Raw genomic sequence first — 17,403 nt, forward strand, 5'->3', positions numbered from 1 at the left:
GGGAGACTGGGGAAGGAGGGTGTTAGAAGCTCCGCAAGGAAATCAGCTAGGTGGTGTACAGCAAGGCAGGACTTGTATGGAGAAGTTATACAATCTACATTGGTGTATTACTGGTAACTAGCAGCTGCTTTTAAAGACAGCTCCACAAAAACACATGTGACAAAAATGTCTCTGATATTACAGTTTTGTGAGTAATTTAAGGACAATAAAGAACTCTACTCCACCACCACCTCTATCTCTCCTTTCTCCCTCCCTCTCCATTTTCTCTTCTTCTAATCCAAAAAAAGACAAAAAATCCAACATTTTTCTGCTAACAACTGCCTCTTTCCATTTTGCTTTCTGATTTTCATCACAAATAAGAATCATAGTTCATAACAGCCTAATTGAAATTGACTTAGGCCCTTAACCACCAGCAACAGCTCCTCTAGTAAAGAATTTCCTCTCATTAGTAAAGAATTTCAAAATGTGTATCTGGTGTATATAATGTCAAATGGTCAGGTCACATAAAATTCTTTTAAATAGCATTAAGTATTTCCTAAGTAATTTAGAACATGCTCCATTTGATTGCTTTCACACTTACTTCCTTCTCTTTTAACTTTTTGTCATCTTCTTTCTTCTTTTTACTTTCTGGCATAAGATCATCAAGCCAGCTAAGCTCTTTTTTGGTGAAACATAAATCCATGAGCTTGCGAATGAAAACTAATGCTAGAACCTAAAGGGAACCACAGACAAAATACTTTATGTTAAACTATTTAAATGAACAAAAATGCACACACACTTCTGGTACACTCAGAAGCTGCAACTGAAGCCTTTTTTTCTTGTAGTAAGATTTTATCTTACCAACAAAGGTAAATAATTTCCACTTTCAATAGCTATTCCCAACTGAATTGCTTATTTTCAGGAAATGAGAAGTCTCTGAGTTTCAAAAGTGAACAACTTATACTACACGGTTTTGAGTTTTTTTGTTTCTTTCCCACTCTTTTCTTTCTTAAGGCAGAAAACATCCTCTGAAGAGATCCTGAATAATGGACATAGTTTTGTATAAAAATTACTAACTGGCAAACCAAAAAACTTACCATCATAGGGAAAATTACAGCAGCTGCAGAGGCTTTAATCACCCACAACAGAACTAGACAAGTGAGCTGAACAACTGTAAAGATATGGACCTTCCAGAGTGGCACATAACGTAGATAAATCAGGTCAGGCTGATGTTTGGCAGGCATTCCAAACAGTTTTATACGGTCAAAAAACTGCATGGAAAATAAAATTGTTCTTCAGTTACTTATTTTCTCTCTCTCTCCGGAAGAATAGAAATATTTTTAGTGGACTACAGAAATGTAAGCTAAGTTCAAATAAAATACTAATGGAGGACACTGAACATTCAAGGGGGTGGAACTAGGGGCTGTTTTGCTGGAGTTGCCCCCCCACCACTACTAATAAAAAAATTCCAGAATATTTCAGAAAATTTGTTTCTTAGCTATACTACTGAAAGAATATATGTAAAAGAACTGACAAGTGAAGACACAATATTGTAAGAACAAATACCTGAAGACAACACTCAGGAAATCATCCTACATGCTATTCAGATAACATGGGATAACTTTATTGTGGCTCACATAATGCAAGGTGTCACAGCTTCTTTTTTCATTCAGTGTAAAACAAAAGCAAACTGCTCATTAAAATCAGACTTTACCTGAATGCCTTTTAATGAAGATACTCCCATGTAAAGAAAGACACCATACAAAACTGGCATTGGAATAAACTGGGGAGGAAAAAACACCCACAGTTAAAAGCAGAACCAACGTAACATAAGAGAGCAGTATCAGTGAAAGGCACAGACTTAAGTAAAATATAAAGTTATTTAAAAGAAAACATACCTATCATTGAGCAGCAAAAAAATCTAGAACTAACAAGGTAATCACCAGGACAAAAAGGTATTTCTGCCTTGACTGGCCAGTCACTATATTTTCTAGGTTGCAACCAAGATTTCTAGTATACTTAGATTCATGCTAAGTATACTGCTTTATATTGCTATTTGACAGGAACTGTATTGAGACTACTGTATTCTGTACAATTTCCTGGAATTGCCGTCTCTACATTCGATCACTTGCATTTCTAGAGCAGACAATACATAAACCCCACCATACCAAATGAGCTATGAAAATCTGCTAATTATTCAGAGCTAAATTATGCTCCAGTAAGAAGAGCTACTTAAAGCTTATTAATGATAATATTTATAATAATTTAAATTGCAATATATAATAGCTTATATAATATTGTACAGTGTGATTTTATATTTTCATATAATTTAAAGCTTACTAAGATAACAAAGTTGTCCACTGATTTCAGTGGCACTTGCATCAAACCTCTGCTGGGAAGCCTTCTTTGCTCCCAAATTCATTAAGCTTCCAAGTAAAGGACACTCAAGATAAAATGTGCAATCTTAATAAAAACTGCTGCTATCAAGACTGAACAAAAGCCTTCACTTACACAGTGTGGAATAAAACTATGCCTTCACTGTGAATTCTATAACTTGATATAGTATCTTCTACTGCAATAAATCATATAAATCCACACACAGAACAAAAGCACAGCAACTGGCAGATGCAAGGCTTTGTTCTCCTTACTTCTTTTGGACAACAACAGTCATTCACACTGAACACAGAAAAGCATTTCATAAAGAGCATTCATTCCTATTACCCTGGATCCATAAAAAAAAAAAAGTATTAAATTCTAAGAAGCAGATGTTAAAACATGGGGTAAACACTTTGCTTCAGCTATCAGCACTTTTAATTTTTGCTTTTGAGCAACATTAAATCTATTTCAATATTCCTGCTTTTGATTCTGATTATTTGCTTTATGCAGATGAGCTCATGGTAACTTTTCAATCAGAGATTGTAAAATCTGAATACTTATTTTTAGTAACTGCTAAAAATATTATTTTAAAATATTCTTTTCAGTCCTTTATGTTCTTCAATATACATGCAAATGGTCAGCTAAAGATGATAAAACTTAAGTACTTATTAAACTATAGCTGTATGTTTACAGGATTACTCTTGTCCATTATCTAAACTTAAGCAGCTACAGCACTTATGAAATTACTTGTGATCTTCTTTGTTTAAACAGACTTTTACAAAGTTCTTTAAAGGTACCAACAGTTATGCAATGTCTGCATTTCTGGTAACAAAAAGATCACTTCTTTTGTTTCTCCTTTTAACTACTGGATTTGAAAAAACAAAGCAGAAGTTGAACAGATTTTAGTAAATCAGAGCAAAAATCCAACTGAGATGAGTAATTTTCTTCCACTAGTCTTTGAAAGGTCACTCGGGATAAAAATTAAGAGCTAAAGTGTAATCTGACACTACAACACAACCAGCAAAATCACCATTACACCATGATAATGCATGAAATAATCTTGACACCCTAAAAATTAAATGAAGTTTATTAAGCTGAAGAAAAAGAAGTGAACAATGTCACTTCTCCCTTTTAAAGCAATGTTTCTGTTCCTTCTGCTATATTATATTACTTCTGCTCAAATAACTTTACATCTTTATCACACTCCTTTTCTCTCTGCATTTATGCACTCACATAAGAACGGCAGTTTTTAGTTAATGTGAACTCAAGAAACTAAAAAGGAGCTGGCAAGAAGATCAGGTAAAACAGGAAAAGGTTGCTCTCTTCACTACTCCCTACATTCCTAGCTTTCTCAGATTTCATTTTTTTGCATCCTTCCACATTGCTTCTATTCAACTAACATCTGTTGCTAAAGAGCAATTTGAGGATGAGTCCAGTCATACCTTACCTAACATAAGAGAACTTCTTAGCATTATGAAATGCTAAATCACAACAACAAAATCAAAAGCACAAAGAAAATATTTCAGAAAATTTGTCTTTTACCTTTAACACAGAAGTCATGGTCACTGACATCCCCATCAGCACAAAAATCATCAATCCTGTCACTCGCTGCTCCCGGATTCCCAAAAACTTTGGTTGTTCTCCTGGTGCTGAGCATTGAGATTCAACTTTCAGGCTGTTAACATGACTTATAGACAGGACAGTTGCAGCAACAAACCATGGTAAGCCCATGAGAGAACATATTCCCAACATAATACCAACCATGAGAAGATCAAGATGATAACCACAGCCTTTCTGTAAAAAATTAAGTAAACAAGTAACTTGATAAACTTTCTATTTATATGACACCATACTTCTAACTCAGCAGGTGAATAACCTACAACTACAAAAGTCAGATACTTTGACAGCATCCACAAAATTATATTTGTTCTTTATTAGTCAACTTATACATATATGTAGCAGCTGATAGTAATGTTTCACAAATTTGCAGAATTAATCTGATGTAAAATAAACCTGACTTACACAACATTAGATTTCCATAAAAATTACTTTTACCTTCAGTTTATGCTCTTTCCTGTTTATAATAACAGCTGTTATTTGTTGATCCATGAAAATGAGAATGGTACAGAGTAAAGCAGGAAGAGCAGCAACCAAGAGTGTCCACCAAGGATTGCCTCCAAGAGGATCTATGAACCATCCTCGGTCTTTTCGGGTCGGCTGGAAAAAAAACCCAACCCACCAACAATAGGAATTAAATTACTAAAATGGCATGCAGATTTTATCACTACAATCAGCTTCAATGAACAACAGATCAGTCTCTTAAATACACATCTACATTGTTTTCCAGTGGCTTTGACCAAAAGACTGATTTAGACTGATTAGTTACAAGTGAACATGACATTTATATGACGAAAATTAAAACAAATCCATTTAATTGCTTCATTTTTGTACATTCACACAAAAGAATGGTTCCTTTTCAGTAATAATATAAAGCATATGTTGGATGAGACATACATCCAAAACAGAAAAGAGAAACTACTTGATCAACTATATTGCAATAAAAAGGAGAAATATCTGTTCCTATACTACTCCATTTGTTCGACTGTTTGCATAACTGGAAGCATTTAAAAATTATGTTTTTCAAAAAGTTTTATTTCTTACTTCAAATTTCTCTGGGACAAGGAGCTTAGGAGAAGGTATTCCTATAAGGTAGTCAATCAAAACCATGGTTAATATGGTCAGAAATACTGCAAAGTCACTGATGGTAGAACGCACCTATAAAGAAAAGACTTGTGTTAAGTCTTGCTTTTTTACCACTATAATTTCCATGTGCAGAAAGACAATTTTCTCCCCTGTAAAAAGCGAAGTTTATTTATATTATACTACTCCACTGGACATTATATATTTTCTCTTGTTACTTCAAAATTTAAGCTGCCTAACATCACAGTATGAGGTCTGAAGACAAGGATTTTGTACAACTGTTCACTCATTTGAAAGCAGTCTACTGCAAGAGGCAAATTACTTCCAGCAACTCCATCATCTTCCTCTCCCCTCAATCCCTCTAGGAGGCTGGGCCATACAGCCAGTTTCTGGTAGCTTAGGTCAGTAATATTCATACAGTTGATGTTTTAATCTATAAGAGGCATATAATTTGAAATACACTCAGATTATCAAACCTAACTTTATTAAACATTAGGAAGACATTGCAGGGATGAGCTGAGATTTATAGCAGATCAAACCATTTTGCCTAGCAGAAGTTACATAAATGATTTTAAGAATAATCATCACATCTAACATCATCACATTAACATCTATCAGAAATAGTAATCCCCTGAGGAACCACTCAAAACCCAACAGACATCAGTAGTCTGGGGAAAGCAAGCAATTGTTTTGTATGTTTAGGTGAGGAAAAAAACAGAAATATTATCTCTACTAATGATACCTGGCAATACTCATTAATGTGGGGAGATAAGACTGCTTAGATCTTTCAAAGTTTAGAATATCTTGTTATAACTCTACAAAAGTACAGAATAAGCACCAAATTTTCTGCAGATAATTTCTTTAATCTGATGTCTTTATTTTTGTAATTATTAGCTAATTTTTGCTTTTTAATTTCCTTTCCTGTCTTAAAAGAAATCTCCCAAGACAAAATTCAACCCCGTTAAGTTATACTAACCTATACATTACAAGATAACGATAGTTTCTAATCAGAGAGACTCTAATCTTACCTTAGTTGGGAAATAGCGTTTGGTCTTGAATTTCTTAAGGAAGGAAGAGAGGAAAAATGTTGCAAAGAACAGTATGACAGACCAGAAGAGAACATCTGGAATATATGGTCCGTGATGGCCACAAGCTGATCCATGAAACACACCATGAAATTTTAAACAGTCCTGCAAAGAGAAAAACTCTTCATATGTTTATGTTTTATTCATTCAGTACATTCAACCAAGCTTCCAACTTTTATACAGAAAACACAATTGAGAATGTTCATAGTTCCAGAAAGGGGGCTCCTTCCTTCACCACTACCTCAGCCTGAAAAGCCAAAAACGAGTGCTGTCTGTTCCAGAAGGGTGCAAAAATGCTGGGAGATGCCCCAGAAGAAACAACTTCTTTACAGTCACATTACTTCTATTCTGTTTTACAAAGCATTGCAAAATTGAATATATAAATAAAGGCTAAAGACTAAGCCCAGGAAAAGTAGAATATCCAATATCAACTTTAAGCTAACAAACATAAAGAAGGACGTCCTGAGTTTCTCCCACCTCTCTGTTTTGTTCTGATACAGTTAAGGGGAGAAAACATACTCTTATAAAGTAAGATTAACCAAATCGTAAGAAAAAGTTTCTAGCACAGTAAGAAAGCATCATGAATAATGGATTCAAATAAAAAAGAAAAGAAAGTCATATGATACCTATCCAAAAGACTTACTGAAATGCAAAGAAGGTAAAGTAGACACATGGAGTACAAGGAAACAACAAGCCAATAAATCAAATAGTTGGGTGCAGCACTGCCACAACATAGTCTTTAAATAGATTAATTTCTTGAAAATTTAACTTTCGGCAGAAATTCTCTTTCTTAACAATCTACTTGGATTATAAGCACCACCAAATCCCAGATCAGTTCTGTCTCTCAAGTAATACTAAAGGTGTTTTAGAGGATGAAAAGGCATATAAAATAAATAATAAATATAAAGGAAATATAAAAGCTAAGTTCAAAAGAAACTGCCATCCTAAGCGATTATGGTAAACTAGGAGCTATTGGTAGCACATAAAAAACAGGACTGATAGAACTCAAGTAAAGCACTAAGATTTTACATGGTACTTCTGTTGTGCAAAAGATCTGCTTCCAGTGTGAATGTTTATGCTCAGACACAAAGAGAGCCCATACAGATATCCACTGCTGTTTCAGAGAACTTCAGATGGCCAAAGTAAGCACACACACCTAGCAAGGGTAACAAAAACCATGGCAAATCCAAATCATTCAAGATGCAGGTGGGAGTCAAATGACAGGGTATACAAAGCAGCTGTACACAGCTGCATTTATTCCACTGCACCCTGCCCAAGAAACTACTAATCAGCAAAAGCGTTTCTCCCTAAATGCCTTCCAGAGCACTTCTACATTGTAACTTTCCTCCTCTTCTTCTACCCACAAAATTAGATACCGGTATAAAATATCCACTTCAGAAGGTAATGCTTTTAAGCCTATTCCAAACAGTTATTTTCAATTTCAAGTAAATATTTTCTTCTAATCAATATTTAGGCTGTTCCTTTGATTCTGTTGTATTTTTATACCAAAGCCTAACAAACAAATGAAATGTGTTTGCTACCACACTTTAACTACAAATTCCACCATCACATCATATTAAAAGTATTTTTTCTGGAACTGGAAGAAAGCAAATTCCTGTTTATTCACCTCATCCTATTCACCTGCAGAAAGATGACTATAGTGCCTAGGAGCATTGAGGTGGCTACCTCAAGTAGATATTTACATTAGCGTTTACTTCCCTGGACCCACTCATCACCTCTACAACAACTGTTTAAAGCCTTATGGAAGAAATAATAGAGTTCCAAATATAGTTTTAAGGAAAACAGTCCGGGTTCAATTAAAAAAAGAAATCAGATGAAAAAATGTTAATCAAAACTGGTACCGTGTGGGTCTTTATTTTTTATACATAGGTGCATACACGCACACAGATAGACACATACAGATTTCAGATACTCACAGAAACTGTAAGGTTTCTCCATGCTATATCGTCTCCAGATTTATTCATACTCCTCCACAGACGCAATGTTTCATTACTTGGTTTCTCTGGCTTAGAACACACACAACTGAAGGCAAGAAAAAGTTTACATGCTTCTAAGACATATATGCCAAAATGCAGCAATTTGCAGTAAATTCAAAAACCCTGAAGAATTTAAACCAGAGTTTATCATAAACTTCTATGGAAGAAGCAGCAGAGTACAAGGCTTTCCCTTACATCACATGACCTAGGACTATTGGGAGGATGGGGGAAATGAAGAATCGAGTAACCCTCAAGGCACCATGTTTGAGTATTCAGTGAGCTAACTGAAAAAATAAATGCTTACAGTGCTCAGCTTTAAAGCAACTGTATACATACATTTTTAGCAATATTTTTGTAGAAGTAAAAATGCCCCTCCCTGTTGCAGCATTCTGCAAACTTGGACTGCAGAATCCTTTCTTTCAGACAGGTTGACAGAAGTACACATCAGATTAAAAAAACTCCAAAACGCAACAGATTGAATACAGAGTTAATGGATTTTTTCAAATAAAGCAATTCAAGTACACCAAATGGTAAGTTTAGCTCATAAAAATTTATGTAGAAGAGGAAAAAGAGGTATTAAGCAAGAAATTACTCTTTTATCTATGGGATTCACTAAAGACACTGAAAAAAACCCCCAATGAACCATGGAAGGGCAAATCTGCATCCTGCTAGTTGTGGAGGTAAAGAAGGAAAAAATGCTAAATGTGCATGGGCAGGAAGAACCTAGATATGCAAAGCACAGTGTTAGGGGAATTTAAATTATACTAAGTAAACAAATTTTCTTTTGTTAACTGAATTTTAAAGTAACAGCAAAAGGAAATGCGAAAGGAGTGGAAAGCAGTAATTCCTACCAAGTAGTTGCCAACACAGAATCATCAGAAGAGAAAGGAATTGCAACAATAAGCATGAAGAGACAGAGAGCATCATTAATTGTTGGTCAAGGCAGCAACGTCAAAAAGCATGCTGAAGGAAGACTGACAAAACAAATTTCTCTACAAAGACTATGAAGATAAAGTATGCCACCAAGTAGATAAGCAGAAATCCAGAAAGAGAAAGTAAAAAAACAATCACACCCAGAGAAAATGTGAGAGTATTTGAGATTGTCTTCCAGCTCAATTAACTGTACATGCCTGTTCTGCACCCTTTTCCCCACTGGACAGTAGAGAGCGGGGAGAAAAAGCAAGCAAAAAGAGAGAGCATTTGTGAACAGCTGCACCTCCTACAGCTTTGTGAGAGAAAAAAAATACAGGACAAACCAAAGCTGAACGCTGTGGCATGTCCCAAAAATCACAGAGCTAAACCATATTGAAGTCCCACCTTCACCCCTCCACCCTCTTGGCCAGCCTATGGCAAAACACAATCAGGTGGCAAGTGCCAGGAGACCTACAGTACAATTTCTGCCAGATCAGTCAATTTAATATGCTCACACAGGAGACGAGTGAGGACCTAGAACCACTGAAAGAGAAGGATGAGCAGCCAGCAGAAAGGGGAAAGTAAGAAATGAGTGTACTCCCACAGCCCACTCCTGGCAACATAGCTAGGTCTTAACAGCTAAGACAGGAAAGGGGGAGTAAATGTCAAGTGTGAACAAAATACAAGAAGCAGTCTGACAGGGTGCTTGCCCTTTCCCCCAAAAGAAAGTACTGAAGAAACACTGAATGACTGTAAAAGTGAGTAGAAATCTTGGGAGGGGAAACACAGTAGTGCAAACCTGGTTTGACACTGGTAGAGGTCATCCTGTGTGCAAGATGATCTCTGTCTTGGCCAGGCAGAGCAGCTGCCCAGCAGGACAGTGCGTACTCTGCTCTCCAACTAGGGAATGACTGCCCAGTGCAACAAGCAAGGACCCTCAACTCAGGTGCATGGACACAGCCTCGCTGGGGGTCCTTCACCCACATTGTGACCGCACAGGTACAACTAAAACTGGAAGATGCACATCTCCAACAGGAGGGGAGTGCCAGCATTTAAATGATTTCATTTAAACTCTGAGAAATGAGCAGTTTCTCTGAGCAACAATGTGCAGGATCTCCATCTGGCAGGTCTGAGATGCCAACTCATTCTATTTCATGAGAAACTGTACTTCCTAGAAGTAGCAAGGCAGAATTCCTGTTCTGACCTTTAGTAAAGCTTCAGTTACAGCAGACTTTGTCACAACCCCTTATCCCTTCCAACCACCTATAGCTAACATAGGAAATTCAACTCCACAGCATCCTGAATAGAATTTTTCTGAGGTTTCTCATACCCATACAACACCCCTAGCACTCCTCCTACCCTTCCTGGAAGTGGCACCCACTGCCATTTAGTAAACAATGTGCCTCTCTATGTTTTCCTATTTATTTCACTAACAGATAGAAACTTGGTACTTACAAATATGAAGTAAGTTTATTCAAATCATTGTGCATATTGAAGGCATACACTTCTCCCAAATGAATAAGCTTTTCCACTGCCTCATAAATAAATATGATGCATATAAGCGCTGCAAAAGCCTCCTCAGTAAATCGAGTGATGTAGCACACGAGGCTGCTGGCATCTGTGGCCACAAGCACAATGCACAGAAATGCAGTCCACAGACCAATGCAAGTTCGCAGGGAAAGGTAGGAAAGACCATAATCCCTGTGTGAAGAAAGAAACAAAAAGCATTAACTGAGCCAAAACCCAACCATACTATATTATATTTGAAGAGACACTGAGGCCAAGCTTTACAGGTATTCATCACTTTTCTCATGCCTGATGTTAGCTCTGAAGGAAGCAGAAACTTTTTTTGTATCATCTCCCACCAAAGCCAAAGCAACACTGCAAGGTGTTTCTACGATTGACAACCTAGTTTGGGAAGCATCCTGGGGATGGATCTCTCCAGAACTACCCAGATGGTTTCTCCTAGAGGGTAGATCGATCTCTGCTTACCACTGCAGAAGCAAAGCCAACATCTTCACACAGAAGAATATAACTTTTATTTAAGTCCTTGCCCTTTCTTATCACTGATTTTGTCATTCAGGTTCACCAGTGCCTCACAGCTTTACCAAACCCTATTAATTTCTCAGTCTCTTGTCACTTTATTTACCTTCATGGACACACACATGTACTGCACATCTGCTTTCAATTACACCTATTGCAACAGACTAGGAAGTTGAAAAGTGCACCAAGCCAGTATAAACATCACTTACCTGCAAAATTTAAATAATATTTTTTCAAATACTAGAACTGGTCCGGTGCTTCCCAAGATAGTAAGAGGTTGCCCAGCAAAGAGAGAGTAGGCAATCCCAGTTAATGAGGCTCCAAAGAGAGACTCTATTGCACTCTGTTTGGGGGAAAAGAAACTGCTGTAACTATGCTGCCTTTCAGGTTAGCATTTAGCATCATATCTGCATAAACACAGCTTTAAGATGCATTAACTTAGAAACAAGACAAGATGTAAACACATGGCAATTAATACCCATGTCTGAGACAAGAATAACTTAACACAGTTTTGCAGTAACAATACCACAGATAAGATTTTGAAAACTTCACTCCTGAGAAACATAAAGCCATCCAATATCATGAGAACAAGTTACTAGTCCTACTAGCTATGGAGGAAAACCATACCAACAATTATACAAATTTAAAAAAAAATTAAATAAATAAAAAAGAAAATTGTTACTCAACTTGTTATTTAGAGAAAGAATTATCAATCTCTGTAAAGAAAATAGATATATATATTGTAATATACCTGTACCAAAATGTGATGCGGTGTGGCGTATCAAACCTGCATCAGTCAATCAAGAATTACAAAAGAAAGAAAAAAAAAACTAAAATAAACTGACAGGCAGAGGTTTAGGGGCAATTACTGAATAATATTGGTTTATGTATACATGACACCAAAAATAGATGAGCAGTAAACCAATGTCCCACCTGGTAATGCATTTCTTTTCAGGGAATTAAGGTCTCTAGTTACTGAAATAAATGTTTTACTGTAAGATTTTCTGCCCAAAAAACCCAGTCACAATGCACCTCAAAAGAGAGAGGCTGGAATTTTAAATACTAAAATTATATTAAATTTACTTGAAAATAGTTAATTACACCACCTACCACTATGAGAAGTCACAGATTACAGATTCCTGCCATAGAATTACAAGGTTCCGGGTGGAACTTTCAAGCATTTGCTATTTTGAAATTATGCATGCCTAAGAAAACAGGATTTATGCAAACTTGAGCTCCAGTTCAGGAAAGCATCTGAAAATGCTCAAAATGACTTGCTGAACTGGGGCTATTAAAAATGAAAGTGAATCTTTTCTTCATAACATTAGAAAAAAATATATAATCCCAGTCTCTTGTTCTATTACCTTTGAATTAGTGTTTTTGGTTAGTCAATGCATTAACCTGGGGGCTCTCAGTCAGGGTGGCAGGGACGGGAGTACTGTGGAGGTGATGGCCTCTGAGAATGCGAGGGAAGGTTTCAAAGACAAACTGTGTACCTTACAATGTCAGCTACTGTGCTTGAACATGTGTGTGAAGTAACTAAATGTTTTATTCAATGATGCACACCAAGTATCTGAAGGCAGGAACAAACCCGTAAACAATTCCAGACAGCTAAAAGAAAGAAGGTGTTTGAGAATCAAGCTTTAAAAGGAGGGTACTTTCATTATTATACATGTTGTATGTTCAAAGTTTACACTGGCATTTTAGTAATCATTCCAACATTTAGAGTGGCAAAACCAGCACACAGAAAAGATATAATTGATTTCTGTACTTTCTATCATCTTGAAGAGCTACACCAATAAACAAATATCTGAGTCAACAGCAATACTTGAAGAGATAAAACAGTTAACTAAATTTTAATACAGTACAAGCTTAAAACCTTAAGCTCAGTATCAAGAAAAATTTTGTAACATTATAAGCTTCAACAGAATCTTAAAATTTGTAAAGGACATGAAGACATCTTTCCCTCCCACAAAAGGACATAACCTTGTTTGTTTCTGATAGATTTAAAAAACAGAAAATACACTTCAAACTAGTTTACTCATAAGCCAATTCAAACTAAGTTACTAGCATTGCTGATATTAAGTAATTTTTCCCTACTTCAAAAACTAAAGTGCAATGATATTCTGGTGAAAAGGGCGCTGGTATTATCTGCTCCCCAGCATAACACTACCAAAATTTTGTATGTGTATGGTTTACATTTGAGTCATTTACAATGAAGAGTATTTTCTGCTTATAAACCTCAGACACTTTATTTTATTGTGAGCAACATACCATTAGTGCAAGCATAGACATATCCTGTCCATTTCATAAATGGACTGCTGGCCACACACTGCAGGCATTATCATCCTCATAGGCATACTACTCAAGGCCAGTGCATGTTCTTGGCTATCCACCTTGAGCCTCTGACTTTGCCTAAAGTAGGCCTAGTGGGATGGTGCACCTTTACTGCTATTCATTACTGTTAAGCAGCCAAAAAGAAGGCAATGCAAGCCTTTTCTCAATTCATGAAGCCATTCATCCAATAAGGCAGGATAAACATCTTTTACCTGCCCTGTGCATCTTCTCCTGTTCACATGGGTTCCCCACATTTTCCATAGCAATTACCTTTTGGGGAAGATCTGCTTTGGGGCAGGCTAATCAAGTGCTGCAGGTAAATTCTTCAAATACAAGTATAAATAAATGAGACAAATGCACACAGTGACTTGCCTCTGAAGGTCTAAAAGCCTGGCCACTACCATTCTTTGTACTCACTATTCTGCCTTCTGTAGCTTCTCCCAGGAGCCCTCCAAAAGTGATTACAGGAGACATACAGGCACAGTATAGGAAAAGAATCGAGGCCAGGCACTGCAGGCTTAATGCATCCTTGAAGTCACTCAAGAAAAAAGGTGCTTTCCTTTGGATGTCAAGTATCAAACCACCAAAAAGCCTAAATAGGTGAGATGAAACTCGTCAAACTGTACACTAAAGGATTCTAGCTAGTTTAAAACTATGGGCTACACATGACTGCCAGTGCCTATTGCCGGCACAAATTAGCTATTTCATAATCCAGACTAAATCATAACAATTAAAAACGTAAATGAAAATCTTGTCCAATTCAGCAGTATTCCAAATACAATCAAGCAGGTTACCCACATTTTTAAAAGCTGACTAGGTTTATTTTTTTATATATGGGCTAGATACTGAAAAAATAACTTTGAAAGCCATCTTATATAAACAATGTTTTAAGTCAAATCTGTCTTATGATATTCAAAACAAGGAACAGAAAAAATATGCTAAACCTCAACCAAGATCACTGCATTGACACATTTCAATATTGCTACTCCAACATACAGCTGTAGCTTTTTTTATTTGAATTCTCTTCATTCATAGGGTTATGTCCATAAATAAATTTAAGTCCATAATTTTTTAAAGCGTTCTTATCTTGAGTACACAGATATTCTATAAATATAAGTATAAAACCAAACATATGTAAGTTACTTCAACTGGGTAAGTAAGTTATTGCCAAGAATTTAAAAGGCAATTTTAAAAAATCTTAAAGACTCCAAAATACTAGATATTAATTTGTTCTTAGAAAAATTCATGTTATTTTTAATTATTAAAAAACCCTAAACATTCCTAAAAAAAGAAAAGCCTCATCTACAGATAATTCTGTGACCAGAAATAAACTTCTCAGCTTCACATACTGTCTATAAAACCACTAAAAAGCAATTGTAACAAAGCCACAATGGTAAAAATCAACACAAATGTTGTAAAGTCTTTCTAGCAACTGTATGAAAAATAAGCATTTTATTTGGAGGTTTATTATTCTGGGGATAACAGCATTGTACATATAGTCCAGAATTCTTCTGTTGATTTAATCTCTACTCTCATTCCTGATATTAAAGTTTAATCATAACCAGGTATTTCCCATGTTGGAGACTTCTCTGGCAAATACTTCAGAATTAACAGAGAACAATAATAACTGACAGAAATTCCTTTCATTTTATTTTATCTATACAAGAGACCTGACCAAAACCCAAAGCTAACCAACACCAAACTACTTTTTGCCACTTTTTATTTCTTACTGTTCCATTTCATGTAAGTTTAATAAAACAGATTTGCATTAATGGGATTTTTTAGTACCTAGCCCAATACTGAAAATTGCATATTCCTGATGTAATTATGATAATTGCATGCTCCTGAAAATTAAAATTTAAAACCCAACTCTTAGAAGTCAGTTAGTTAAATTAGGCAGCATCTTATGTGAAATCCTTCACAAATGTGTTGAGAAACATTGCCACGGGCTTGAAAATACTTTAAGCAGATTGGCACTTATAGGCAAGAATCCAACACTTGAAAAAGGACAAAGGATGCGCTCTGACACTTATACCATGATTTTTTAATGTTTAAATGTCAATCATTAAGATGAATATTTATCAGTTATTTCTTTATGGTAGCTAGCATTCAGGGAAGTGAACACACCTTCCAGTTCTCTGAAGTTCAGGTCCGGCATGATGGCCTTCTTCTTTAAGACCGTCTCCAGTAGGAGTAGACCCATTTGGAAATTTAGGTGCCTTCCTTTTATCCTACAGAAGAGACAGGGAAAAAAAAAGAAAAAGAAAAAAATACTTTGACACTGCCTGTACACTAAAAAGTATAATTAAAAGACAGCATGCAGAAATTCTATGCCTTGCACACCCTTTTTCCTATTCTCAGCTCATCAGCAGTCCTCCACTTTCCAAACTAATCTTTTGTTGAGTACAGATGACTAGAACTGTACAACACCACCCGGATGACGTTATTAGTACCTTGAACAACAGTATTAATCTTCCCTGTAGCTACAAGAAAGAGATTCCTGAAACACAATGAAACAAAGCCCAGATTTTCAACACGAAGTAGAGGCTTAACCATGTGACAGAAATCTTGAGATACTTTCTTTTCCTTCAACCATTTTCAGAGCAGAATTTTTAACATGCAGCAGAAATTGACCTCTTTTTATGACAAACACAGTATTTAGTTGAAATATAAATGAGAAGTCATTCCCCTGCTGAGCAAGCTGCTTACCAGCTTCTCATAAATTTTTCAGCTGAGCCTACCTTCCAAAAAAACCCTGAGCCCTGCTTATTTTGGAAACAAGTTACATGGTAACCTCAGGCTATTCATGAATAAACTGGACTGCTGTTACCCCCTTCTATTCCACCCACTCTGCCAAACCACTGGACTTAACACCAGTATCAACCTTCTGAACCAAGAGCACTGGTCTCTCCCCTGCTTTTGATCCTGGAGGCCCAAATTCCTTTAAGTTGTCAAGAGGGAGAAGGGGAAGAAAGTCTCTCTAAGGACCCACTTTCCTTAGCTCTCATTCTAAGCCTGCATCATCACATCTGAGCAATACAATCGATTTTTATCTATTTCATAAACATTCTGTAAACAGCATATGCTAGACAAAATACATTAAAGCATTGCAATCAATGCTGTATGCAAACAGAAGTTCTTGTAAGAATTAAAATATTTTTGCTGATCATTGCTAGACTGGTAGTAAAATTTGTAACATGAACTCAAGTACAATTTCTCACCAATTCTCCCAGTTGTCACGTGAACTCATTTGACCATAACAAAAGGAAATAGTAAATAAAATTTACTTAACAGCATAGCAGAAAACCGATAAACACCTCTCCCCCCATTCTTTTTTTTTAAATTTTTTTTCTATCTCAGATGGACAGTCCACTTTTTCTTGCAAAATGGATGTGGGGACTTTCCTGATGCTTTACAGCCATCTGGATAGGAGCCAGCAGTGTGGCCAGAAAGGCTAGTGAGATCTAGGTGTGTGGCAAGAAGAGTGTGGCCAGGAGGACTAGGGCACTGACTGTCCCCCTCTGTACTCAGCAGCTCAAATCCTAAGTTCAGTTTAGGCCCCTTCACTGCAAGATAGACTGGACCTTTTTTTTTTGTTTTACCTGGGAAGGAACACTTTTTGGTGGCTCAATTCGTATAGATGGATCCCACTCTCCTGGAGGGAGGACTGTCACTTGGTCTAAAAACTCATCAATTCCTGACAACAAATCATTTCGGTCTTTTGCTTTGTAGGCAACATCATGGAAAACCTACAAGAAGAAAGTACTCAACATTCATTTTTCTTTAATTTTTCCAAAAGAAGAACTCATTATTATATCATGACTATACTTGATTATTTTTAAAATGGCATGGAAAATATTTTGTAGGTCCTCAAAAGTTAGGCTTTTACTTACATACATTTAAATTAAAAGATACCGGTATGCACATTCTTATGGATCATAAAATATGGAAGTTTTAATCTTCAAACTCAAAAA

General features: G+C 36.2%; 1 protein-coding gene across 10 annotated transcripts in view; it reads right to left on the reverse strand.

Moving 5' to 3' along the window:
- SLC4A7 (solute carrier family 4 member 7) overlaps window positions 1-17,403 on the reverse strand; it is a 93,078-nt gene that overhangs the window by 9,548 nt on the left and 66,127 nt on the right. For all 10 annotated transcript variants that reach the window (XM_085051145.1, XM_085051144.1, XM_085051151.1 and 7 more), the window contains 13 exons: window positions 17,032-17,178; window positions 15,557-15,660; window positions 13,847-14,021; window positions 11,302-11,435; window positions 10,505-10,750; window positions 8,078-8,183; window positions 6,084-6,245; window positions 5,017-5,130; window positions 4,411-4,572; window positions 3,898-4,149; window positions 1,694-1,762; window positions 1,077-1,250; window positions 581-712 (listed from right to left, as the gene is read on the reverse strand). In XM_085051145.1, the coding sequence (XP_084907271.1) occupies window positions 581-712; window positions 1,077-1,250; window positions 1,694-1,762; window positions 3,898-4,149; window positions 4,411-4,572; window positions 5,017-5,130; window positions 6,084-6,245; window positions 8,078-8,183; window positions 10,505-10,750; window positions 11,302-11,435; window positions 13,847-14,021; window positions 15,557-15,660; window positions 17,032-17,178 (1,977 nt within the window). The remainder of the gene's footprint in view (window positions 1-580; window positions 713-1,076; window positions 1,251-1,693; window positions 1,763-3,897; window positions 4,150-4,410; window positions 4,573-5,016; window positions 5,131-6,083; window positions 6,246-8,077; window positions 8,184-10,504; window positions 10,751-11,301; window positions 11,436-13,846; window positions 14,022-15,556; window positions 15,661-17,031; window positions 17,179-17,403) is intronic.

Source organism: Lichenostomus cassidix, chromosome 2, assembly GCF_008360975.1.
Source record: "Lichenostomus cassidix isolate B80296 chromosome 2, HeHo_3.0, whole genome shotgun sequence".
Classification (NCBI taxonomy): Eukaryota; Metazoa; Chordata; class Aves; order Passeriformes; family Meliphagidae; genus Lichenostomus; species Lichenostomus cassidix.